The sequence below is a fragment of the Anomaloglossus baeobatrachus genome, chromosome 6 (genome assembly GCF_048569485.1).
Source record: "Anomaloglossus baeobatrachus isolate aAnoBae1 chromosome 6, aAnoBae1.hap1, whole genome shotgun sequence".
Taxonomy (NCBI): domain Eukaryota; kingdom Metazoa; phylum Chordata; class Amphibia; order Anura; family Aromobatidae; genus Anomaloglossus; species Anomaloglossus baeobatrachus.
In genome coordinates, this window is record NC_134358.1 from 163,050,487 (window position 1) to 163,076,815 (window position 26,329).

A 26,329-nucleotide genomic window follows, 5' to 3' on the forward strand; every position below is an offset into this window, starting at 1 on the left:
ACAATTCTAAAAACTGCCCCCCCCCTCAAACTGCTCAAAATCATATTCAAGTTGTACCTGACATATGTAAAGCGCTATAAATGAATAAATAATTATTATTATTATTATTATTATTATTATTATTATTATTATTATTATCATCCCTTTGGCTGCTTCACTGGTACTAAGGCAATGTGGAAAGAAAAAAAAAAAATACTTTTTCCCGCAAAAATATTACTTTAGCCCCAAATTTGGCATGTCCATATGGATAACAGGAGAAATTATACCATACAATTAGTTGTGCAATATCTCTGGAGTACACAAATATCCCATATTTGGTGAAAAGCTACTGTTTTGGCATACAACAGGGCTCGGAAGAGAGGGCGCGCCATTTGACGTTTGGCACACAAAATTGGCTGGCATCTACAGGAGATGCCATGTTGCGTTTGGAGAGCAACTGATGTGCCTTAAAACCAGGGGAAACCCCCACAAGTGACCCAGTATTTGAAAACTACACTCCTCCAGGAATTTTATTTTTCTTATTCAAGTTTCATTGATTTTCAAAATGTAAACAATCACCCAGAATGAAATTATATAAAACGTTACACAGGCAGAATAATTAGAAAATAAAAAAAACTTTATAAAAAGAAAAGATAATGATAGATAGAGAAGTGGAGAAATTGAATAAGCGACAGAGCGGGAAGGGAAGGAGGTGGTAGGGTGGTGGAAGATTTGGGATAAATGGGGAGAAAAAAAAAAAAGAGGGAGGGAGACAGATTTGAAATAGGCATCTGAACTTGGGGAGTAGAAAAAAAAAAGTCTCCAAGTGGAATAACTTTGTGACAGTGGTGGTCTTCTCGTATAGAATTTGGGCCATCAGTGTTTCCATGCAGTGGGTTGCGAATATCAAACCATTGCTCCTAAACTAGCTTGATCAGAATCAGACACGACCACCAGATGTGCATCATTCTGCCTTCTTCTGTCCCACAACACCAGCATAAGTTAGAGACAGTCAGTATCATTTATGTAGGGAACCCGAAACCATCTAGAGACAATTTTAAAATTGCTCTCTTGAGATTTGGTTGCAATAACAGATTTGTGGGATAAGGAAAAAAAAACAAACATTTATCTCACTGATCTTGAGTGAAAGTTTTGTGAAGTTCAGTTCCCAGGCTCTCCAGAAGTGAGATATGAGCTCCAATTCTGGGTCTGATATGAATTTATAAATACTTGAAATGGCATGTGGGGGTCCTGAAGTAGCGACACACATCTTCTCGAAAATTGACAGAGGGCGAGAGTAGTAAAGTCTACAGTTGAGGCAAGAATAAAAATGCTGGAGTTGAATATATTCAAAATTATGAAGGGGAAACTCGGTCTGGTCTCCCAAAATGGAAGGGAGAGATAAGAGCTAGCATTCAGGTGCATGTGAAGGGGTGATTTCTTAGTGCTGTTCAAAAAGGAATGTGTGGAGGAAGTCGAGGAAAATCAGGATAGTCCGATATCTGTTGCAGGGGCCCCTTTGAATATACTAGTATGCCCTTGACGGGTGGATGCTAAATTTTCATTGTCTGTTTGACAGTATAGGACAAGGGAATATTTTTCTGTAATATAAAGGACCAGATCCATGAGAAAGCAGCAACCGACACTGGACAAATATCCTGTGTGAATTGGTCCCACAATTTTGAGAACTGACAATATAATAAATAGAATATCCTTGGATGTGCAGCCGCTAAATAATAATGACGACAGTCAGGCCGGCCAACTCCTCCCAATGCTTTAGGGAAAGTTAAGATAATATTCCTAAGTCTTGGACATCTGACTGACCACCCAAACTGCCCATAGTTGCATTGAATTTTAAATCAAAAAACAAACACACACACACACACACACACACATACATACACACACACACACCACACACACACTAGGATGTTTTGAAGTAGAACCTCCAAGGTAAAAACTGTCATTTTGAGGATATTAAATCTGCTGACCCATGAAAATTCACTTCAGGAAATATGACTCAAGTTTGGACAAAAAAGGATGGAAACTAAGTGAGAGGAGACTTGAGAGATCAGAGGGTAAATGAGTTCCTAAATAATTTGAGGACCATTTAAAAGGGTAGTTAGAACTTAGCTGATCAACTGTTGGGGGGGGGGTGGGAAGGGGGTCTTTAAGGTGTAAATTGTGAGCATTTCAGACTTGTCCATGTTAATCTTTAAATTATACCATTTCCTAAAATACATAAAATGCAGCAACTCGGACCTCAGATGTTAAGGAAATATGTGGGTTCGATATATTATTCAAGAGATCCTCAGCAAAATCTGAATATTTGTATTCTTGTCCTGTGACTTTAAAGCACACCAAACACTAGGATTTTTGCATATAACCTAAAGTCAGTGCTATACTGGCACTATCATGCTGATTCTATACATACCTTTATAGGCTCAGATGTATAGGTTTTGAAATCCAAGAAAGTAAAGTTTATAAAATCATCATCTTCTTGAGTGAGAGCAGCTGAGGATTCTGGTCACATGGGTATCTCACACAGATCCTGTTAGTGAAATGTTAAGTCGATGGTATAATACTTATCCCCTCCCTTTGTTAGAATTAGCATAAGTATGAATTCCCCCCAGATATTATCTGATCCTCAGCTGCGGTCACTCAAGCAGCTGACGATTTTATAAACTTTACTTTCTTGGATTCCAAAACCTATACATCCGAGCTGACCACTACAGGTATGTAGAGAATCAGCCCGATAGTGCCAGTAGAGCACTGGCTTTAGGTTATATACAAAGCCCTGGTGATAGGGTCACTTTAACTCTCTGTATGTCAAGGATGGTACGTATAGCCTGCAAAAGGTGTTCCAGGGTTAATATATTCAAATGGGGAGACAGTAGGCAGCGCTGATGAGTCCCATTAATTATAGAAAAATGTAACAATTAAAAAAAAAAAAAAATCTGGAGGTAACTCCTACAACAATGGGGATCTTTACCAGATTTAGGGACTGCTGCAATATGAGCGATCAAATTAGTAGGGGAAAGGGGAAGAATCAGAGATGGAATTAGAGGTCTGAAGCATAAAATCAGGGATATATGTACAGAGAAGGATTTATAAAACATAGTTGTGAAACAGTTTAGGGCCTAGACTTTTATTACTAGGCAGTCAGGTCAACTAGCTTGGAGATATAATAATTTTCTTGATCTTGGTTGGGAGCATATAGGATGACAATTGTAACTATATAGCCATCTACCGATTGAGAGAGAACAATACACCTGACCTCCGTATCTATTGCAAAGTTATTGATGATGTGTCAGGGATTTAGTAATAGTTATTTAAAGGGGTTGCAATTGCTATGTAAGATTGCGAGTAAAGTGCCAGTTTATGTAATAATTGTGCCTAATTGTTGGTGGGTTACAGGTTTTGAAACGTGTCTACTGAAAAATAGTGTGTACCTCACAGCAATTAAAATTATGAAGGATCAGCGCACTTTTTTTTTTGGGGTGGGTGGGTGGTTGGGTATTGTTGACCCCATTCACATTAAGTGGAAATTATTAGTTCTGCCATGTATATCAGTAGATATTCTTTGGAGATAGTGCTGTATGCCCACATTCAGAAAAAAAAGTAAAAAAAAACAAAAAAAAAAACACAAGCAAACCAGAAACAACATTAGTACATAAAAGCAGATGGAATGGCTCTGCATGATACACTACATAAACGGTGAAGAGCAGTTTGGTTAGCCCCTTAGGGCAAGAAAGAGGCTTCCGACCTATTGGGGGAGAGAAGAAGGTAGATATGCAATGGAGTAGCTGCAGGGCCGATGGGAAGAGTCAAAAATTACCACAGACACACAATTAACAAGTTAATATTCAAAGGGTAATTCATGAACAAAATGGTAATTGGCACAACTAAAGATAGAAGAGAGAAACCAATTAGGAGTAATCATATGACTCAAAGGCAAATAATAAAGTAGCTGTAATATAGAGCACACCGTGCAATATAGAAGGAGGAACAGATCAGCTCGACCCCCTTGACACCAAAGGTCCAACAGGACCCAATCAAATGTGTGCTCCAGAGAATCGATAAAAGTACAGCCTAATGAGTATTCCCGAACCTCAGAGGTCAAGTTTAAAACCAACAAGGACCTCTTGTAGCCTGGAATATAAGCTTAAAATATTTTGGTTCAGGCGGTATCCTTCAAATGTCAAGGTCTAAAAGGGAGACTTCTCTTCCTTGACATGTCTCCCTGGAGGAAGACCTGTACATTGCACAGGATGTTGAAAAGCAGCAGAGCTTCTGGAATATGCTTATGGTATTGGGAATCCAGAGGACACAGCCAACCAGTTGGAGATGGTTCATTTCAGTACGTCCAGACCAATCAGGAAAGACAGCAAGTCCTCTGGGAGCTTAAGACAAGTTACTGTGGGCCTCTTCTGACCATTAGTGAGAAAGAAAAATCAAAAGAGAAAAAGGAATTCCTCTCTCCCATAGTAGATCCAACAGAGGATTGAGGACTGATTGTTTCATTAGGGTATAACGAGACAAGTCTGGCATAATTCTGATAGAGTGGCCATTATACGTAAGATTTTGTCTCATGGAGGATGGCCTCTTAATGAAAAGAAATGGACCCGAAAGATTAGGTTTCTAGGACGAGGATCTTTTGAATCAGGAAGTTGCAGCACTGTGTGTGCTCTGTGTAACTTAATATGTGCTCCTAGCACATATTAAAAATAGAAGGTCCGATGGTATATCCTTAGCAGAGATAAATTTGGGTAGTCCCCAGGCACGAAGGTTGTTCATTCTGTTCCAATTTTCCTGGTCTTCCATGTTCTGTTGGAAATTCCAAATTTGAGACGAGTTGTGGTACACAGTATCCTTCAGAATTTGAATAGTAGAATTAGAAGACTCTTGGGCTTGGGATAGGGTGTCAATCTTGGTAATGAGTGTTGAGCGTTCAGAATGGAATTGCTACCATTTGAGTGCCTAAACTAAAGATGACCTATTTAGTAGGGAACAATTGCATCAATAAGCGCAGGTCGGCTAGGGAAGCTGGTCTGTGCTCACCCATGGGTAATTGGGCTGAGAGCACAAGTCCTACAGTTTGATATCTTAGTGCCTAGACACAGTATGCCTTGGGGCTGTGGAAAGAGAAGACTGACATGTCCATTTCAAGGCGAAATAAACTGTGGAAAGAAAAAGCGCAATAGGGTCTTACCCGGTATATATCCGGGAAAAAATTAAAGGGAATGCACTCACCTTCAGTAGTTGTGACAGTCACAACTACTATAAAAGCTTATTTTGTAGAGATGAAGTCTGCTGCAGCCCCCGTGGTTGATAACAGAGAACAATAGAGAAGGGGTTTTATGCCGCGCTGTTCATCAGGAAGGAGGACAAAGAGATGGTCAATGTTCCTTTATTGTAGCTTGTTGTCTACGCGTTTCAGGAGCTCTGCTGATTATATTATGCATGCCAATTTCAGATCATGCTGGCTCCCCTCTCTCTCTGTTTGGTCGTAGTTATGCTACAAATTCTGGTGGCCGGTCACCACCATGCCATGCATGCCTGATTTTGGTTTGCTATGTATTCCTCCTGTTGGTAGCTGTTCAGATTCAGTTACCTCACCCCTTTCCACAGGCAATGCTAATTAAGCACCATCTTGGATCTGGTTCGCCTTTATCAATGGTTGCTGTTTGGCACTGGGAGGATCAGTTCTGATATAGTCCTGGTATGGTGCAGAGCTTGCTCCACATGCTGGGACATGGGCTGGTCTCTATCCACAAGTGCCTTTTTTGCAACATGGAAGCGGTTATATACTGGTTGCAGGTATGTGTGCTCCATTATGGTTCTGCTTTTAACTTTATCTAGGAGGCCGCATGGCACATGAAATACAGAATGTAGAGTAGGACCCCCCTATTGAGATTTGCCGTGACGTTGGCAGGGGTGGCTCAAAAAATTGATCAATTATTTGCTAAAAATCTCATTTTTTTATTATAGTACAGTTGGAATAAATTTGTGAATTTTCACTTTTTATATGATGCATGCCAATTTCAGATCGTGCTGGTTATCTTTTTTTTTTTTTTTTTTCGATATAGTGAGGGACAATGCATCAACCTCCAGTCTGGAAGCTGTAGAGGGGTTTGGGAGCTGTCGTCCATGAGGACCCTGTCAACCAACCAGGTGAAGAATCATACTGGCCTAGAAAGGAGGTCTCATTGCAGGGTCACTATACCATTTTGATGAAATTAGGGGTCGACCAACTCTTCAGCTGAACCCTGGGGACAGGATAGACCCGGAGACAGAAAATCCCCTGAGCCAGGGATCAACACTTCTTATTTGGGGGGGGACGGGGACATTATCCCTTATTAGCAGTATGGAGACCTTGAGTGGATACAGGGATTTCACACAGACACTGGCTTAGGGGTTTTGACATGATAGCTTGTGAGTATGAAGGTGTCTTCACCTGAGGGCATAAGGAGGGTCATCAACACACTCCTTAGCAGATTCTCACCAATGTGTAGCTGTAGGATGAGGTAATTGGTGGCACAGTGGAGACCACAAACTACAAACTGGAGTGCACAGGGAGGTCAAGTACTGAGGATGTGCCTCATACTGCATAAGGAGTCAGTTGCCATCTTGTAATGGCGCCGTCTCCATATCTTTGGTACCTGGTGTGGCTGGCTGAGGTTCCTTACATTGGGGGAGCTCCTGTGATCCCGACAGCTCCAGCAGAATGGTCAAGCAGTGTCTCTACTCGTTACCATCTCTGCATCCAGGCCACAGTCACCCGATGGCACGCTATCACTGGAGACCGCTGGTGCCTGTGTGAAGTCCTCCTGCTCAGGAGGTTTGGAGCAAGTGAATAGAGCAGCGATGTCACCCTGGAAGGGCGGGTGTCCAGTAACAGACTAGGATTTGGTTTTCCAGTAGTTTTGCCCATTACCAGGTGTGGATGTTTACGTTTTGAAAGTTAAAGGTCCTAGAGCTCCAGATAATGCGTCCTTACACTTGCATGGCCTGCACGTGCCCCACCACTCAAGGAATTTATCTACCGTAGATGTTTGGTGAGCACCTTGAGCCCCCAGGTGCTTCACAGAATTTTATAACGTTGCGCTGTGAAAAACATAAATCACATTTTTCCAACAAAAATGTTGTTTTAGCCCCAATTTAGTATTTTCACAAGGATAACTGGACAAATTGTACAACAAATTGTGTACTCAGGAGAAAAAGTACCATACAGATATTCCATATGTGATGGGAAACTACCGTTTAGCCACATGTGAGGGCTTGTATGGGAAGGAGCGCCATTTCGACTGGAATATATTGCGGATGCCATATCACATTTGAAGAGTCTCTAACATGTCATAACAGAAACCCCCACAAGTTAACCTATTCTGAAAACTACCTCTCTCAATGAATTCATCTAGGGGTATAGTTAGCTATTTTAACCCTCAGATGATTCACGTAATTATATAACATTGGGCTGTGAAAATAAATTACCACTTTTCCCACTAAAATATTGCTTTGGCGTCAAAGTTTTAATTTTTAAAAAGGGTAATAGCAGAAAAATTTGCCAATACCCCATATGTGGTCATCAACTACAATAAAGCTTGGAATAGAAGGAGCGTCATATTGAGGTTCAGATTTAGTTTTAATGGTTTGTGGGTGTCATGCCAAACTGGCAGAGCCCCTGCCATGCCAGGAAAGCAGAACCCCACAAGTGACCCCATTTTACAAACCAAACCCTTAAATTAATTCATCTAGGGTTGCAGTGAGCATATTGACACCACAGGTGTGTCACAAAATGTTATACTATTGGGCAGTGAAGAATAAAAATTACTACATTTTTACCACTAAAATTTTGTTTTAACCCCATATTTCCAATTATCACAAGGAGAATAGGTAAAAAAGGCCTCATAATGTGTTGCACAATATGTCCTCAATATGGCAAAACCCCACGTCCCTATACAGTACTGTTTGTCCAAACAGCAGGGCTTGGTAGTGAAGTAGCACAATTTGACTTTTGGAGTGCAGATTTTCCTAGAATAGTTTGCAGACTCCATTTGGAGTGCCCCAAATGCCAGAACAGCAGAAACCCCCTCAAGTAACCACATTTTGGAAATTACACCCCTCTGAGAATTCATCTATGGATGTAGTGACAATTTTGTCTTTGTAAAATGCCCATGGATTCAAGCAGTGAATGTTGCAGAATTAAAAGTTGCAAATAAGCCCTTGTAGTGCCCAGAACATTATAGTGCACATCACCGCACACACCCCGGCGCTACCGCCACCATCATCACCGCACCCACCCCGCACTACCGCACCCACCCCAGCACTACCGCACCTATCATCACCGCATACACCCAGGCACTACTGCCCCCATCATCACCGCACACACGCAGACACTACCACCCCCATCATCGCTGCCCACATCGGCACTACCTCAGTGACATCCCCGCTGACAGCACGATTCACTTCAGTTGATGCGTGGAGCTGACAGAGCGGTTATGGTCTGTGGTTACTCCTGTCTGCTTCATGTAGCAGAGTTGGAGGGGGTATTTGTGGATTTTAATAAAGTGGTGAAAGAGGGTGTTTTTTTGTCTTTTATTTCAAATAAAGGATTTTTTCAGGTGTATGTGTTTATTTTCACTTATAGGTTAATCATTGGGGGTGTCTCAGACGCCTGCCATGATTAACTTAGGACTTTTTAGGCAGCTATGGGCTGCCATTAACTCCTTATTACCCCGATTGCCAACGCACCAGGGCATCTAATGGATGCGGCAATTGCTGCTGGCTGATATTTTAAGGCCGGGGAGCTCCCCATAATGTGGAGCTCCCCATCCTGAGAATACCAGCCTTCAGCCATGTGGCTTTACATTGGCTGGTATCAAAATTGGGGGGGACGGAAACCGCACGCCGTTTTTTTTTTTTAAATTATTTATTGTACTGCACGATATAGACCCGACCACCGGCGGCTGTGATTGGTTGCAGTGAGACAGCTGTCACTCAGTGTGGGGGCGCATCTGACTGCAACCAATCATAGGCGCCGGTGGGCGGTTGAAGCAGGGAATACGAGATAGAATAATGAGCGGCCAGCATTTTTAAAAGAAGAGAAGCTGCCAGAGCAGTGTGACAGCTGTGCAGCGCTGCACCCGTGATCGGTGAGTATGAGAGAGGGGGTGAGAGGGAGAGACCGACCGACAGAGAGATAGAGAGACCACGAGTGATTTTAAACGTGTCAGAGCGGTAAAATTTAGCTTGGTCGGGACAATGAAAAAAGGCCTGGGGGGTTTGGGGGGTAGTTTTCATTTGGTCTAAATCCATAAGTCTGCAGTGCACCCACTGTGGATTCACCACTTTCAGGGGTGGGATTAGCAGTCAAATACAGGGGGTTTTTTTTTATTTTTTTTTTAAGCAAACTGCCATCCAGGGAACAGGGGCCTACCCAAAGCCAGAAAACCCCTTCAATATTCAGAAGAATATATAAAGAAGAATCTGCTTTGACTCCATGCACTGGACACATGTGCCTTACTTCTCCCATATTTTTCAGCTCCTTGTAAAACGCACAATGAGTTGTTTGAGAAGTACACACTTTGTAATGTGAAATAGTGTTCTGAAATAAACCGGCCACATGATGAGAAAACATGAGCGCTTCTAAGATATGGAAACAAAGTCAGTTATGTCCTGGTTCCTCTTTCCAGATTACTTGCATTTGCAGCGTTTTCTCGCCAGGAAAAGCTATTTTCCTTTCTTATCCGACATTCCTCCGTTACACAAGATAATGCTGTAAGTAGCCGTAAGCTTACAAAATAATCACTAGCTAGAAACAGAAATGGGTTGTTTCATGAAGATAATCCGTGTTCATACATCCTATTAGGGTATATGGAAGTCATACAGCCGGTTCCCCTGCTCAGGACCCCACACTATGAGACAATAGTAAGCCACTAAAAATCTGGCTCACCCTGGCAAAATTAGCTGTTAACAAGTAGTGCCTTCAGCTGAATACAAAGGTATCACCTCACTGGCGGACACAGACAGACAAGGGCCCCTGTGCAAGAACAGTATTATGGCCCTTTTCCAAGACCTCATACAAATGCAAAATTCCCCCTGCTTTGTAGGAAGAAATGGGCCCCCCAACCTCTTGGGCCCCTGTGCGACTGCACGTTGCACCAATGATATGTCCACTCCTGGATCACCTTATGAAAGCACCCCTTTAATAAATAAATAAAATCATCAAAAGCTAAGAACTAACAATGAGTGAGCGTGCTCAGCACTGCTTGTTAGGCTATGTGCGCACGTTGCGTATTTGCATGCAGTTACACTGCGATCTGCACCGCAGCATAACTGCATGCGTCCTGCGTCCCCAGCATAATCTATGAAGATTATGCAGGAGACGTGCGCACGTGGCATATTAGAGCGCAGCGCTTCGGCTGCTGCCCAAAGCGCGCGTTCTAAGAAGTGACATGTCACTTCTTCCGTGCGCTCTGCATGCATCCCCCGCTCTGTCTATGGGAGGGGCTGCACTCAGAGCACATGGAATCGGCTTTTTTTTTTCATTACGGACTCTTTCTGCAGCGATTTGAAGTGCACGTGTGCTGTTCAAATCGCTGCAGAAATTTCTGCAGGGACAGAACGCTACGTACGCACATAGCCTTACTCGATTGAGCATCAGCTCATCCAAGTATTGCGAGTGCTCAGATATTTTGTTTGTAAAACAATGACTACTATGCACAGGCTTGTTTCACTGCATAATGTGTACAGGCACCCCAGGGAGAGCCATTCTCAGTCTCTAAATGGGTCTCCCAGGGGAAAAAAAAAACAACAACATTTTTGGACGCAAATGTGACCCCCTTTTCCCCTTTGACGCCAGAAATGCTGTTTATGGCTGCCCTGTGTGGTCAGAGACCCGAATAGACCAATCATTGACTTTCCATAATGCTCGTTACTCACGTCAAGCTGGTCCAAACTTTAGATCAGCTCATAATCGAGTAACAAGTATTTTAGTGCTCGCCCATCACTACTTAGAACCTCACCTAGGCTTGTAAGAAATATATATTATATATTTATTAATTATTATTAATAATAATAATAATAATAATAAGAAAATTATCTAGGACCTGGTCCTTAAAAGGGAACCTGTCAAGTCCTCAAATGCTATTAACCTGCAGTTCTAGGGTTAATCTGTAGGTTAATAGTGCTCTAAGGCTACATGCGCACGCTGCTTTTTTTCCTGCTTTTTTGGCTGCAGTTTTGTCAGCTGAACTTTCAGACATCTGACTTCCCAGCAAAGTCTATGAGAAGTCAGATTTGTCATGCGCACACTGCAGTTTATTTGTCAGCGTTTTTTTTGTCAAAAGTTTGTGACAAAAAAAATGCAGCATGTTCATTCTTCCTGCGTTTTTGTCAACATTTGTCACCCATTGAAATCAATGAGGGCATCAAAAATGCAGGAAAAATGCATGCTAATCACAAGTGGTGCATTTTACCTGCCTTTTACCTGCGTTTTTGCTAGCAAAAACGCAGGTGATTTGTCAGGAAGTGAGGTCAGGCAAGTGGTCCCGTCCCGTCCTCCATGTGTTCCCCGAAGTACCGCTGTCCCCAGGGGAGATGATGTGGAGGACGGGACTATCAGCAGCGGCAGCGAGAGGGGGATGGACATTGGCAGCTGAAAACATTGATTTTTATCTCTCTCTGCTGCCGCCGCTGATAGTCCCGTCCTCCACGTGTTCCCCGAAGTACCACTGTCCCCAGCGTGCACGCACAGGGGAGATGATGTGGAGGACGGGACTATCAGCAGCGGCGGCAGCGAGAGGGAAAAATCAATGTTTTCAGCTGCCAGCGTCCATCCCCCTCTCGCTGCCGCTGATAGTCCCGTCCTCCACGTGTTCCCCGAAGTACCACTGTCCCCAGCGTGCACGCACAGGGGAGATGATGTGGAGGACGGGACTATCAGCAGCGGCGGCAGCGAGAGGGAAAAATCAATGTTTTCAGCTGCCAACGTCCATCCCCCTCTCGCTGCCGCTGATAGTCCCGTCCTCCACGTGTTCCCTGAAGTACCGCTGTCCCCAGCGTGCACGCACAGGGGAGATGATGGACCCCTCTCACTGCCACCGCCGCCGCCGCTGAAAGTCCCGTCCTCCACGCTCCTGTCAGCTCCACGCTCCTGTCGGCTCCACGCTCCTGCCGGCTCCACGCTCCTGCCGGCTCCACGCAGTAGCGCGATCAGCTGAGCTGTCACTGAGGTTACTCATGGCCACCGCTGGATTCAGCGGTGGCCGCGGGTAACCTCGGTGACAGCTCAGGCTGATTGCGCGGCTGTCTTCATTAGCTGCATGGAGGTGACCGGAGCGGCGGTGTCTGCTGCAGCTCCGGTCACCTGCATGCAGCAGCGCTGGATGCGACGCTGGAGCATGCTGGATTACGCCGGACATGGAGGGCTTTGTCGGGGTTAATAAATTGGTAATGAGGGAATGTGTTTGTGTTTTTTATTTCTAATAAAGGATTTTTCGGGTGTGTGTGTTTATTTACTGTCACTTACAGATTAATCATGGAGGGTGTCTCATAGACGCCTGACATGATTAATCTAGGACTTATTGGCAGCTATGGGCTGCCAATAACTCCTTATTACCCCGATTTGCCAACGCACCAGGGCAAATCGGGAAGAGCCGGGTACAGTCCCAGAACTGTCGCATCTAATGTATGCGGCAATTCTGGGCGGCTGCTGACTGATATTGTTAGGCTGGGGGGCTCCCCATAACGTGGAGCTCCCCATCCTGAGAATACCAGCTTTCAACCGTATGGCTTTATCTGGCTGGCATTAAAATTGGGGGGGACCGCACGCCAGTTTTTTTTAATTATTTATTTATTTCTATTTTTTTTTTTTTCAATTCAACAAGCTTTATGGGCTTGTTTGAACTGAAAAATACATGAAACAATTGTTGACAAAACTGCAGCCAAAAACGCACCAAAAAAGCAGCAAAAACGCACCAAAAAAGCACCTACATTTTTTGTGACATTTCCAGGCTCTCTCTGACAAGGTGCAGTTTTGGCTGCAGTTTTGGCTGCAGTTTTGGCTGCATTTTGTGAACACGAAAAAGAAGCAGCGTGCGCATGTAGCCTTAGGCTGCTTTCACACTTGCATTCTTTTGCATCCGTCACAATCAGTTGTGTGACTGATGCAACGGATGCGTTGCAGATAGTGGCACAACTGATGTGAATGATGCTGCAAAAAAAGATCCGTTTTTTTTTTTTTTTTGTTTTACTGTTTTACCGGCGGCCGGCTTTTGTAAACGATCAGCTGTAAAAATCCAGGCGATCAGCTGATCGTTCCCAAAAGGTGAATGCTGGCCGATCATTCACAAAAGGCGGCTGCTGGCCGATCAGCTGATCGTTCCAGCCGCTGGAACTGAATTTACTGCACATGCTCACAGTAAAAAAAACCGATCCACCGCACATAACGTTACATTCAGAGTTGCTCCCGCCTGATGGTCAGTCAGTAAATGACTGATCCATCACATGGCGGATGCAACGCTGGGCCATCAGTCACAATCCGTCGCTAATAGAAGTCTATGGGGAAAAAAAGGATTCCTGCAAAATATTGTGCAGGATACCGTAATTCCTCAAGGCGACGGATTGTGACTGATGCAAAACAACGCAAGTGTGAAAGCAGCCCAACGCTGTGTGACTGCAGTACTGAAAGCCTGGCTACTGGGTAGAAATTAACTACATGCCTCTCAGCCACAGTCATTGCTGAGTACACAGTGAGCGGCGGCTGTAAGCAAGCCCCGGCACATTGACCGACAGCTTGCAGTGCAGTGAACAGCTGTCAGTCAACATGTCAGGGTGTGCTTACATACACCGCTCACTGTATACATACACCGCTCACTGTATACATACACCGCTCACTGTATACATACACCGCTCACTGTATACATACACCGCTCACTGTATACATACACCGCTCACTGTATACATACACCGCTCACTGTATACATACACCGCTCACTGTATACAGTGCAGCGGCTGAAGCTGTTCTGCACCTCCAATGCGATTGCAGCATTCAGAAGGCAGGGAGAGGAATTGCTTACCTCTCCCTTGCGATGGGGTGCCTGTAATGTGATTACACGGACCAGATCACTGCCATAGTAACCCTGAGTTGTCACCAGACACAGGGAGCCGGTCCGTCCTCTTTATCCACGCAGGTCTTGTCACACACCCGTTATGGGCATACCTTATACCGCGCAGTGATCTTAATCAGATTTCCCTTGGGAGTATACCTTGCCGTGTATCCCTGCACATTTGGCCCCCATTGATATGATATGAACACTTGATAATCCCTGGACCACCAGTCTGAGGCATAACAGGTATTTTGAAGTACCTCGCCTCACAACCTGAGGTCTACATATACACGAGCCTTATCGCTCGTCTGCATATTAACTACCTAATATCCAGGATTTATACCCTCTCCCTCTTCTTACATGAGAACCATTCCAAGTAACGTATAATATAAACACTGGGAGATATATGCTTATGAGGAGATATCATCATCTACACTACTCTCCAAATGAGACTTGCATATGGTCCACTGTTTAATATAGCATACTATTGGACATTGGTCCCTTTGGGACTCGCTGCATCGCATCTCTGATTGCTAAACTCACCTTTACCTGCTACACACAGATGGTCTATTGATGAAGACCACATTGGTCGAAACGTTTTTTGTTTTGGACATCCTATGTGGATAGACTTTCATGTAAAATAAAGAACCCTTTTTTTGAATCAGGACAATTGTTTGACAATTATTGGGGTAGCGTGCCGGAATTCCTCTTGTTATACCACTCCTGGTTTTGGCTTAAAAATACTGAGGTAAAAAAACTCACCAAATACTGAACGTGTGCACATGGCCTTAGAGTGTGTTCTTCAAGAAGCTTCCATCTGGACTCAATGTGGACCGGTGCGCTGTGCCCGTGTTAATTTTTATTTTAAAGTGAACCTGTCAGGTGCAATATTTCCCCCAGAACCATGAGCAGTTTTGGGTGCATATTGCTAATCCCTGCCTAACCGTCCCTGTATACGCTAGCATAGATAAAGATCTTTAGAAATATTATTTCTAAAGATCCCATATGATATGCTAATGAGGCCAGGGTCTAGTCGCAAGGGCGTTAGTTCTCTTGGCTAGTCGTCCCCGTTAGCATGACCGTGTGGGTGTGCCAACATGCTAATGAATGTGCAGCATCAGAGGATGATCTCACTCACCTCTCCGCTGCCATCGCGTCAGAGTCCTGGATTTCGGCTCAGTGCGCATGGAGTTTTGGTCATGCACACTATGAAGCCAGTTGTACGCGTCCCGGCTTCAAACTGATGTAGTGCACATAACCGAAAGTCTGGGATCCTGCGCATTGAGCCGAAAATCCAGGACTTTGATGAGATGGCAGCGGAGAGACGAGATCACCCTCTGACGCTGCGCATTCATTAAGTATGTTAGCACACCCACAGGGGTGTACGAACATGCTAAGCGGGACAACTGCCAAGAGAACCAACGCCCTTGCGACTAGTCCCTCGCTCATTAGCATATCATATGGGATCGTTAGAAATACTATTTCTAAAGATTCCTTTATCTATGCTAGTGTTGATGGTGTTATTCTGAAGCGTCTTTTGCAGGAAGCCTCAGTGAATACGCTAGTGCCTAAAAGACACGGCGTACACACATGCTAAGGCCAAGCAAGTACATGTCTGGTAATCATGCGTTACAAAAAGGATCCAACAGCGATAGCTTTGGCAAAAAAGTCATGTAAACAGAACGTTGTCTATTTCTCAATAACTAATTTCTGCTGTATGAAAAAAAAAATAAAATCCTGTATAAATCTATTGATTCAAAATAGACAAGAAAGTTGTGTTTGCTCAATGGATGGCTGCTGGGTCTGCTCTTACAGAGGATTACTGGGCGTGGGAGCTCAGCTTAAGGGGGAAATGGAATTCTGCAAATCAAAAAGGTCTGTGGAGCCTGTTAGGAGTCTCGACAAGGAAAATAGCCAGACATCCCTCCGGGAAGGACCTAGTCAAGGAGTGGCTCTTTAGGAGACCACCATAACCACCATATTAAGTGGCCCTATTAGTCAATATCCAGCTCTTGATGCGTTTAAAGATATGACAAGGGAAATACGGAGGCCAGGTATCCATCCACAGACAGCTGTTTCAGGGTATTGCCCTCATCAGTGTGGCGTAGGATTCTGGCTGGGTGGGCAATGCATCTAGGATTTCACTGTGTTGAGCGCCCTCGCTGGCTGCCGGCAGGGTTTTCTCTGGCTGGTCTTCCCGAGATCAATTGTTTTGTCTTGCTGGAAATGGAATACTGACAAGTTTGTAGGTAGATCTTCATCTTGTACATTTTTGCCTACAGTTTGTAAGATATGAAGAGCACCACAAAGACCGACAAGGCTTACATGCCAACAACAAATGAGAAAAAAAGAATAATTTTTAGCTATTTGAGGTGGCTGGCCCTCCCTCCCAAATTAAATTTCAGGCAAACACTAGAGGTTACGAATAGCAACCAACCACATTCCTGCTGAGATAAATAAAGGCTGATAGGTTGCTATAGGCAACTGCTCCACTGCACCGACCTACAGAACCCAGACAGCCGCCGCGGGCGGTGCAGGCAAAGTGGCCGCACATTGGGCAAAGGACAGACCTGTGCGGTCACGTGACGGGATACAGGCAAAGCAGCCGCACACAGGGCTGTGCGGTCACGTGACGGTGCAGGCAGAGCAGAGAGCTGTGCGGTCACGTGTGGCGATACAGGCAGAGCCGCCGCACACGGGGCAGAGGGCTGTGCCACTCGGTACCGAGCCCCCACTTACCGCACACAGCGCTCATCGTGCAGTTATATGTGCCCCGGGACACAGCCACTGCCAGCCCGCTAGTGATGGAGATGGCGGCTCCGCCCCGCACACATGGCTCCTATTATGCTGCTGCTTCCTGTTTACCCTCCCTCCAATGGCCGCGGCTCAGCTCCTCTCCCATAGGCCGGGCTGGGGCGGGGTGCTGGGCAGTGACGTGCGCCCCGGGACTCCTGTCCTGCAGTGTAGTAATTCCGGGCAGGACTGTGCTGAGGGATGCCGCCACCTATTACACATCACAGGCTGGAGCCATTGCACATAATCCCAGGAATGTAATCCACGTGTTCATTACATAAATGTCTGACTTCTTACTAGCAGGTCCCCGCCGGTCTCCAGACACATCCGCATGACCTACAGGGGCCACGTAACCGCTGCAGCCAATCGCAGGTGACCCCATGCACAGTGCTGCAGTAGTGACACGGCCGTCCACGCCAGAAAACACTCCAGAGAAGACCGCGGGGACATGGCCTGGTTTGGAGGGACGCCGGTGATTCACAGGGTTGCCATTATTTATTTTATCTCTTTAGGCCTGGATTTATTATATAATAAGCTGTGGAAGAGCCTGTGTATAGGAACCTCCCATATATATATATATATATACACTGGGACTACAGGGGCCGGACTAGTCCGGGGTGGTACCCGGCTGCCAGCTCCCATTGATTGACAGGTCTATCGCTGAATACACTCATCGGAGAGACCTGTGAATGGCAGCCGGAGCCGGGCAATGCAGTCCAGACATGGATCGTCACCGGCCAATGTGTGGATCCAGGTTATGGCAATGCGCACACAATAGCTTTTTCCGGTGGCGGAGCCGCAGTTTTGCTATGCTCAGCCGTTTCAGTCTCCTGACCCGCCTTCGCTGCTGGCCTTGCCGTGGCTTTTTGTGAAGCATTTCCCCTATACTTTCCAGGCCGAGGAATGAGATGGCTGTTTCTTGTAACTGCTTCAAAGTTTCCGCACCCTGAAGAGGTTCAAAGAAGTGACATAAGATGGAGCGCGTCACTGCTGAACACTCCGTTACTCCTTACAACAGAAGTGACATAAGATGGAGCATGTCACTGCTGAACACTCCGTTACTCCTTACAACAGAAGTGACATAAGATGGAGCATGTCACTGCTCAACACTCCGTTACTCCTTACAACAGAAGTGACATAAGATGGAGCGCGTCACTGCTGAACACTCCGTTACTCCTTACAACAGAAGTGACATAAGATGGAGCATGTCACTGCTGAACACTCCGTTACTCCTTACAACAGAAGTGACATAAGATGGAGCGCGTCACTGCTGAACACTCCGTTACTCCTTACAACAGAAGTGACATAAGATGGAGCGCGTCACTGCTGAACACTCCGTTACTCCTTACAACAGAAGTGACATAAGATGGAGCATGTCACTGCTGAACACTCCGTTACTCCTTACAACAGAAGTGACATAAGATGGAGCATGTCACTGCTCAACACTCCGTTACTCCTTACAACAGAAGTGACATAAGATGGAGCGCGTCACTGCTGAACACTCCGTTACTCCTTACAACAGAAGTGACATAAGATGGAGCATGTCACTGCTGAACACTCCGTTACTCCTTACAACAGAAGTGACATAAGATGGAGCGCGTCACTGCTGAACACTCCGTTACTCCTTACAACAGAAGTGACATAAGATGGAGCGCGTCACTGCTCAACACTCCGTTACTCCTTACAACAGAAGTGACATAAGATGGAGCATGTCACTGCTGAACACTCCGTTACTGCTTATAACAGAAGTGACATAAGATGGAGCAGTCACTGCTGAACACTCCGTTACTCCTTATAACAGAAGTGACATAAGATGGAGCGCGTCACTGCTGAACACTCCGTTACTGCTTACAACAGAAGTGACATAAGATGGAGCGCGTCACTGCTGAACACTCCGTTACTCCTTATAACAGAAGTGACATAAGATGGAGCGCGTCACTGCTCAACACTCCGTTACTGCTTACAACAGAAGTGACATAAGATGGAGCGCGTCACTGCTCAACACTCCGTTACTCCTTACAACAGAAGTGACATAAGATGGAGCATGTCACTGCTGAACACTCCGTTACTCCTTACAACAGAAGTGACATAAGATGGAGCATGTCACTGCTGAACACTCCGTTACTCCTTATAACAGAAGTGACATAAGATGGAGCATGTCACTGCTCAACACTCCGTACTGATGCTGAACACTCCGTACTGATGCTGAACACTCCGTACTGATGCTGAACACTCCGTACACTGATGCTGAACACTCCGTACTGATGCTGAACACTCCGTACACTGATGCTGAACACTCCGTACTGATGCTGAACACTCCGTACTGATGCTGAACACTCCGTACTGATGCTGAACACTCCGTTACTCCTGTCTCCGGCTCAGATCACTCCCAGTTCCACAAATCCAGCAAGTGACAGCACTAGGAGCCGCTCCATGAGCACAGCGGCTGAGGACAGGAGGACCTTCATAGACGACGAGCGCCACCTGGTGGAGAAGCCGTGCACTGCGGCAGCATTACACAGGAAACACACAAGCCATGGCTGACACGGAAGAGGAAAACTTACAGAGCCAAGTGAGTGTGTGGCGTGGCACAGGGCAGGTGACATACGTGTTATCTGCCGCATATATTGATATCATGGGGGAGCTTGAATGGCTGAGAATGTGCAGGTTCTGGTCACACAATGCAGTTTTTACCACAGCCTTATTATCAGCTTGATAACTATGGGAAACAATGAGAATTATTACCAATGTGTCTGTACATAAATGCTGATCCATTATACCCAGTTGCCATCAGCCCTGAATTTCTAGTAACCCCCCTCCACCAGCAGTGTCCCAGTAGCACAGGCGCTGCTGTCAGTGCAGCCTTAGGCGCTGTGCCCACGTTGCATATTTGCGTGCTGTTACGCTGCGTATTGCACTGAAGTGTAATTGCATGCGTCCTGCGTCCCCTGCACAATGTATGAAGATTGTGCCTAATCCATGCCCACGTGATGTTTTAGAACGCAGCGATTTTCATGCTGCCAAATCGCTGCGTTCTAGAAAGCAACATGTCACTTCTTTTGTGCGCTCTGCATGCTGCCTCCATTCTGTCTATAGGGAGAGGCAGCATCCAGAGCACACGAATTCTGCAGTCACCAAACTTTCAGAACGGAGCTTTTCAGCTGCGCTCTGAAGCGGATATGCAGTGACTTTACGCTGCGGTGCTGAGCGCACACATGTGGGCACATAGCCTTAGGTTGGTGGCACCATGTGTTCTCCATCGCTGTCCCCGTGTTTGGTGTACACTTGTGCTTACGTCCGGACACTTTTCACTGTGTAGCTGGAGATTTGTTGTCTGACCCCCGAGATCATTTTGGGCCGGTTTTGAGATTTGCCCATTCTCTCCTTCACCCACCAGCAGGGACGCAGATATTTTCGGCAGAATATATACCTGCTGATGGGTAAATATGCTATTAGTTGCCGCTGACTCCAGACGAAAAAGGATCGCTCGTTCAGGCGTCCTTGTTGCATGTACCTACCCATTAGGCTATATACACATGCTGCGTTTTTTGGTGCAGTTTTGTCAGAAAGTTCTGACTTTTGACTTCCCAGCAAAGTCTATGAGAATTCAGATTTGCTGTGCGCATGTTGCAGTTTTTTTGTCTGCAGTTTATTTGTCACAAACTTCTGTCAAAAAATGCAGCATCTTCTATCTTCTTGCGTTCTGTCCCTGCATTTCTCACTAGTGTTGGAGGATTCGCACATCTCGGGGTCTGTGGGGATTGATCCCCGGTATCTTGCTGGATGCCAGTCCCCATATAATCTATGGGGATCAGAATCTGGCGCAAAGGTGGTAGGCGCAAGCACTTCATACTCACCGATCACTGACGTCGCTGTCACACTGCTCCCACGGCCTCTCATTCTTCTTTCGGGGTCACTCATTGGGCTCATACATAGCATACAGTAAAAATAAATAAAACAGCGTGTGGTCCCCCCCAGTTTTGATAATCAGCCGAGATAAAGCCAGGCAGCTGGTGGCTGGTATTCTCAGGCTGGGGAGACCCACGTTATTGGGAGTCCCCAGTGTAAAAATATCAGCCTGCAGCCGTCCAGGGGAGGTCAAAGTATTGTAGTGCGCCTGCACTGGACCTCAACGCCTGTATTTGTGCATGTAGGACGCGTCATGCACCCAGGCTTCAGAAAAAGGAGGACAAAGATGGTCGAAAGAGGAGGCGCCGAACGGAGACACTCATCCGATCAGTCTGTACCATACCGACCATTTCTACACAGCGGCCTGGGTTCTTATATACAGCATGTTAGAATGCTGTATATAAGAGCCCACTGGTGGTAGCCACAGGTTATCTGGTGACAGGTTCCCTTTAAAGGCCATTTTGATGATCTAACTGTATCTTGAATATGTTTTGGTAAACAGCTAAAGCGCTAAGACTTGTGTTACTGTCCAAATTTCCAGTACTAGTGCTGTCTGTATTAAAATTGGATATCACAAGGATAGCCCACTGACCAGTGTTATTGAATAGGGATGTTCAGATGAGATTTCTTTCACAAGGACCGGGTGTGCCATTTCAATGGCCGCAGCTAGAAATTGGCCCCAATTCATCAAGACAGAGTGGCTTTGTGGAGTGCGAAGTAGCTCTTAATGAATCCGAAGTGGCATGTACCTTGCCATGATCGTGCCTCAGTCTGGGACTGGAGTAAGATTTGTAGTGTAGTGAACGCCTCTGCGTGACATGAATGTGATGAGTGGGGGTCGCCATGCCCTGTCACACGTTTTATACTGGTCTCCGCTCCGCTATTTGTCAGACCTGGGTGAAAATGACTTGAAAACACCAAAAGTCACACCATTTTTGTTCAAGCTCGCATTGCTTAAAAATGTGTGACTTTTAAAATCTTTTAACATCAGAATTGCGGTGACAGCTTTGCTGAATCGGGCCTGTGCACGAACACTGCAGCTATGAACACGGGGAGATGTATTTTGGCTTGTAAATTTTTTTAATTGATGTTGATATGTAAAGACGATGACACATGGATGTGCAAATTGAACATAAGGCGGTGTGTATGGAAATCATCCTTATTTTCTGGATGACAGACTTACTTTTCTTACTCTCGTCTGATCCTGGCCTAAATGATAAGATACAATGATGGCACTGCGGGTGCTAGGAACTTCTCTTTATTGTGTGTTGCAATTCACAATTGATGTGACTATGTATTTTCTTTATTCTGCACTTTTGATATTCTCTGAGGCTGCCCAGATGGTGCCACCCCCTACATCTCCACCTTCATCTCTGTCTATTATCCTACCCGTTCTCTACGCTCTGCAAGCAACTTTTGACTAATCGGTGCGTAGTTCCAGGAGCACTCCACCGGCTCCACCGGCAACTACTCTCCTCGGTACCAGGTTACCGTCAACACGGGACAGCTCGCACCTTCACGTCAATCTTCACTCTCCGTCACACTCTACTCTACTCTGCTGTCACTGTCACTGTCCACAGTTCGCCCCTCCCACCTGTCAACTAGTGGACTGGAGTGGCTTCACCTCTAGGCGACCATCCATTGGTCCGACCCTAGCTTTGCACCATTGTATGGGGGATTGTTTGAGGGAAAACTGGGATTACCTGGGTTTTTGATGTTCCCAGCGCTGGTATTCCAGGGCCTAGGGGGTAGGCCCTGCATCCTTGATGGTTTCAGGGGTGCTACATACTTTTGGGAGGATATTTTCTATACAATATACATACAATATACAGGGAAAATACAGCAACAGTATTGATGAGGACCTGTATGGAAGCTAAAACATCAAGTTATTAGCTCTCTTATCAGTGTCTTTGTTCCTGGAGTATGATACACAACAAATTTGCTCCATCCCACCTCCCCTCTTCATAGACTGAAGCAATCTGATGTGAAACATTTAGTGAGCTGTACCCAAGAAAAGCCTGAGATTGGAAATTCAAAGTAAAGCTATCTAATGACATATTTTACAAACTTTATATTTGTCATCTGTACTATTGATTTATGCAAAGTTTTTTGTTTTATTTCTATAAAAATGTACTACAATAAATTTTTCACTTAAATATAAGCAATATATGTCGGAGTCGGTGCAAGGGAAATTGAGGAGTCAGAGTCGCAGGTTTGGCTTACCGACTCCACAGCCCTGCGTACAGCACAGTATAAGTCGGGGTTTCCGTGGAAATCTCCCAGAAAACGGAAACCCCAAAAGAGCTCAGATGGAGACATCAACTTGAGTGGAGCAGACGGAGCTACTGTGGACACAGTATGGCCTTTATCCTAGCAGCCTTCACCTTTTTCTGACATGCCCAAAAGCATGGTTAATCATGAAGGAAGAAGATGAATACTGCCAGGACAGAAGCCATACTGCATCCACAGTGATTCCATCTGCTCCATTCAGTGATTTGCTGCGTCAAGTTTTTGAGGAATATTGATGGAAAACCTGACTGTTCGTTAGCCCTTGTTTCTCCTCAGTATAACCTAAGAGAGTAGTTAGCAGACCAACCACTAGGGGGAGATAGCGTAGTAAAACCAGCCTGGTCTAAAGCACTGCTTCCCCTAAGGAAAGCACTGAAGCTCACCTCAAAGAGCAGTACACAGGCAAGCCCACTAGAGTAGTGTTGGGCAGTCCGGCTCATTTTGGTGATCCGGTTCCCATGGCTCCGCTCACCAAAAAGAGCCGGATCTTTCAGATCGCTCTCGGCTCCTTATTAAATGTGTTGACCGCAGGCGAACGCATATTTAAGATTATAGTAACGCCGCCAAAACCCCGCCCACCCGCAGCTAAGCCCCGCCCACTTACAAGGGCCCAATTGGCTGGTTGAGTAGGCGGAGTTTAGCCGTGGGTGGGCGGGGTTTCAGCAGCGAAAAGAGCCGTTTAGTGATTTTAGTGGCTCACACTGGTGGTCCGGCTCCTGTCGGTCACAGCAGGGAGCCAGATCGTTCGCAATTGACACATCACTACACTAGAGGTCAGTAGCGTAGTCAACAATCTGGGTCTGCAGCAGAAGATCTCGTCAGTAATACAGAAGAAGGCAAAAACGTGACCATGTGATAGCCAAAAGGACAGGAGCCGGGAAGTCACGGAAACAGGAACGGGGAAACTGATTAGAATGGAGACACAGGTCAGAGGTCGGGAAACTGACAAAGGGAAGAACGAACAGAAAAGGACTAGCCCGGAGGGGAACAGAGGTGGGGACAGGGTCAAGACGGGAGACACAGGTCAGGTCGGGTCCAGAGAAAGACAGAGATCAGATCGGGTGAGGGAAAAGACGGAGGTCAAATCAGGTCAGGGGGAAGACTGAGGTCAGGATGGGACAGAGCACAATACAGGTCACTCACGGAAACGAACGCAGCTGAGCCGGAAATATCACTGGCGAAGTACCGAAGGTGCAGCCAGTCCATCAGAGCGAGGCAGTGAGGATTAACCCCTCACGACCAGGAACCCTGAGAGGGAGCACTCGCAATTGCTCAGCAATGGTTCAGCCAGACATAGATCATGACACCGGCGTTGTGCTTGGCGAGCAGCCCTCTACACAGAAATGTTAGCAGGCATACATGCACCTCTATCAGGTGGTATACAATATATGCCTAATATGAGTTGTTCTGCTATATATGTCATGCCACAGCTCCAAATCTTAACCCTTTTTACACAATTTAAACAATATTAATCATCTTCTGCATCTTATCACTCTGTGTACAGTAAGTCCTGTGTATCTTCACATTTTACTCAGTAATGCACTATTTTGCCTGTAGATAAGTTGTATTCTTGTTATTAATTCTTTTATTATTTTTTTTAGATTGATGAAATTGAAGCCCTCTCTTCCATTTATGGGGATGACTGGTGTGTAATAGACGAAGCTGCAAGAATATTTTGTATCAAAATCTCCGACTCTTTGGATCATCCTGAGTGGACTCTTTGTTTACAGGTAGTCTAATAAGGATGTGTTGTCAAACTGTCAGCAGAAGCCATATTGGGTGTATAGGTTCTGTGTACAAATGTAGATTATTGCCACACTCGCCCATATGCCCCCTTAATGTGATATTTTTTGTGCTAGGTAATATTACCTCCCGAATACCCAGCCGCAGCGCCTCCCCTCTACCAACTAAAGTAAGGTTTGTTACCCTATTCTTAACCCTTCCTCCAATTTATAAAATGCTTAATTGATGTATTGTCATACAAATCTGTATGATTATGATAAACAAATGTAATAAATTTCCCCATCAAACATTCATTTTTAACCCTGTAAAAACGAGTCTTTTAAAGCAAGAGAAATGGTCTTTTTTTATTTATACCTTACCTCCACCTAATAACAGTAAACCTTTTTTCAATGCATTGAAAGAATTACTGACTACACTTATTTCATTCAATAAATACACAACAAATGATATTATTGAAAATTGCAACTCATTACTGAAAAAATACAAAATGTCATACTAATATATCAAGGGAAAAATGAAACCGCTCTGGTTCTGACCATTTTCTGAGAGACATGTGCAGGCTATTAAGTATTGAAACTACAAGTGGGGCATGCTCCTTGTCTAAAGGCTACTTTACACACTGCGATATCGGTCCCGATATCGCTAGTGTGGGTACCCGCCCCCATCTGTTGTGCGACATGGGCAAATCGCTGCCTGTGCCGCACAACATCGCCCAGACCCGTCACACATACTTACCTGTCCGGCGACGTCGCTGTGACCGGCGAACCGCCTCCTTTCTAAGGGGGCGGTCCGTGCGGCGTCACAGCGACGTCACTGAACCGCCTCCCAATAGCAGCGGAGGGGCGGAGATGAGCGGGACGTAACATCTCGCCCACCTCCTTCCTTCCGCATAGCAGCCGGGACGCAGGTAAGGAGAGCTTCCTCGTTCCTGCGGCGTCACACGCAGCGATGTGTGCTGCCGCAGGAACGAGGAACAACTTCGTTACTGCTGCAGTAACGATTTTTAAGAATGGACCCTCATGTCGCCGATTAGCGATTTTGCACGTTTTTGCAACGATGCCAAATCGCTTATCGGTGTCACACGCAACGACATCGCTAAAGCGGCCGGATGTGCGTCACAAATTCCGTGACCCCAACGACTCCGCATTAGCGATGTCGCAGCGTGTAAAGCCCCCTTTAGTAATGCAGCGCGTGCTCCTTCTCTAGGTAATGTGGCGCATGCTCCCTGTCTAGGTAATGTGGCGCGTGCTCCTTGTCTAGTTAATGCAGCACGTGCTCCTTGTCTAGCTAATGTGGCACGTGCTCCTTTTCTAGTTAATGCGGCACGTGCTCCTTTTCTAGCTAATGTGGCGCATGCTGCTTGTCTAGGTAATGCGGCTTGTGCTCCTTTCTTTGTCGCTCCATTGGGAGACCCAGACAATTGGGTGTATAGGCTATGCCTCCGGAGGCCGCACAAAGTATTACACTTAAAAGTGTAAAGCCCCTCCCCTTCTGCCTATACACCC

At 45.6% G+C, this 26,329-nt stretch overlaps 2 protein-coding genes across 3 annotated transcripts in view; one reads left to right on the forward strand and one right to left on the reverse strand.

The window, feature by feature from the left end:
- The window catches only part of OSBPL1A (oxysterol binding protein like 1A), a 316,689-nt gene that overhangs the window by 233,282 nt on the left and 57,078 nt on the right, over positions 1–26,329 (reverse strand). Inside the window, exon 1 of one of the 2 annotated variants that reach the window (XM_075353346.1) lies at positions 16,830–17,073. The exons of the other annotated variant lie outside the window; for it this stretch is intronic. Coding sequence (XP_075209461.1) covers positions 16,830–16,845 — 16 coding nt within the window. The 5' untranslated portion in view covers positions 16,846–17,073. Of the gene's footprint in view, positions 1–16,829; positions 17,074–26,329 lie in introns of those variants that run through there. 2 annotated transcript variants of the gene reach the window in all.
- The window catches only part of IMPACT (impact RWD domain protein), an 88,963-nt gene continuing 81,687 nt past the window's right edge, over positions 19,054–26,329 (forward strand). The window contains exons 1-3 of the mRNA XM_075353348.1: positions 19,054–19,455; positions 24,683–24,811; positions 24,941–24,993. Coding sequence (XP_075209463.1) covers positions 19,420–19,455; positions 24,683–24,811; positions 24,941–24,993 — 218 coding nt within the window. The 5' untranslated portion in view covers positions 19,054–19,419. The remainder of the gene's footprint in view (positions 19,456–24,682; positions 24,812–24,940; positions 24,994–26,329) is intronic.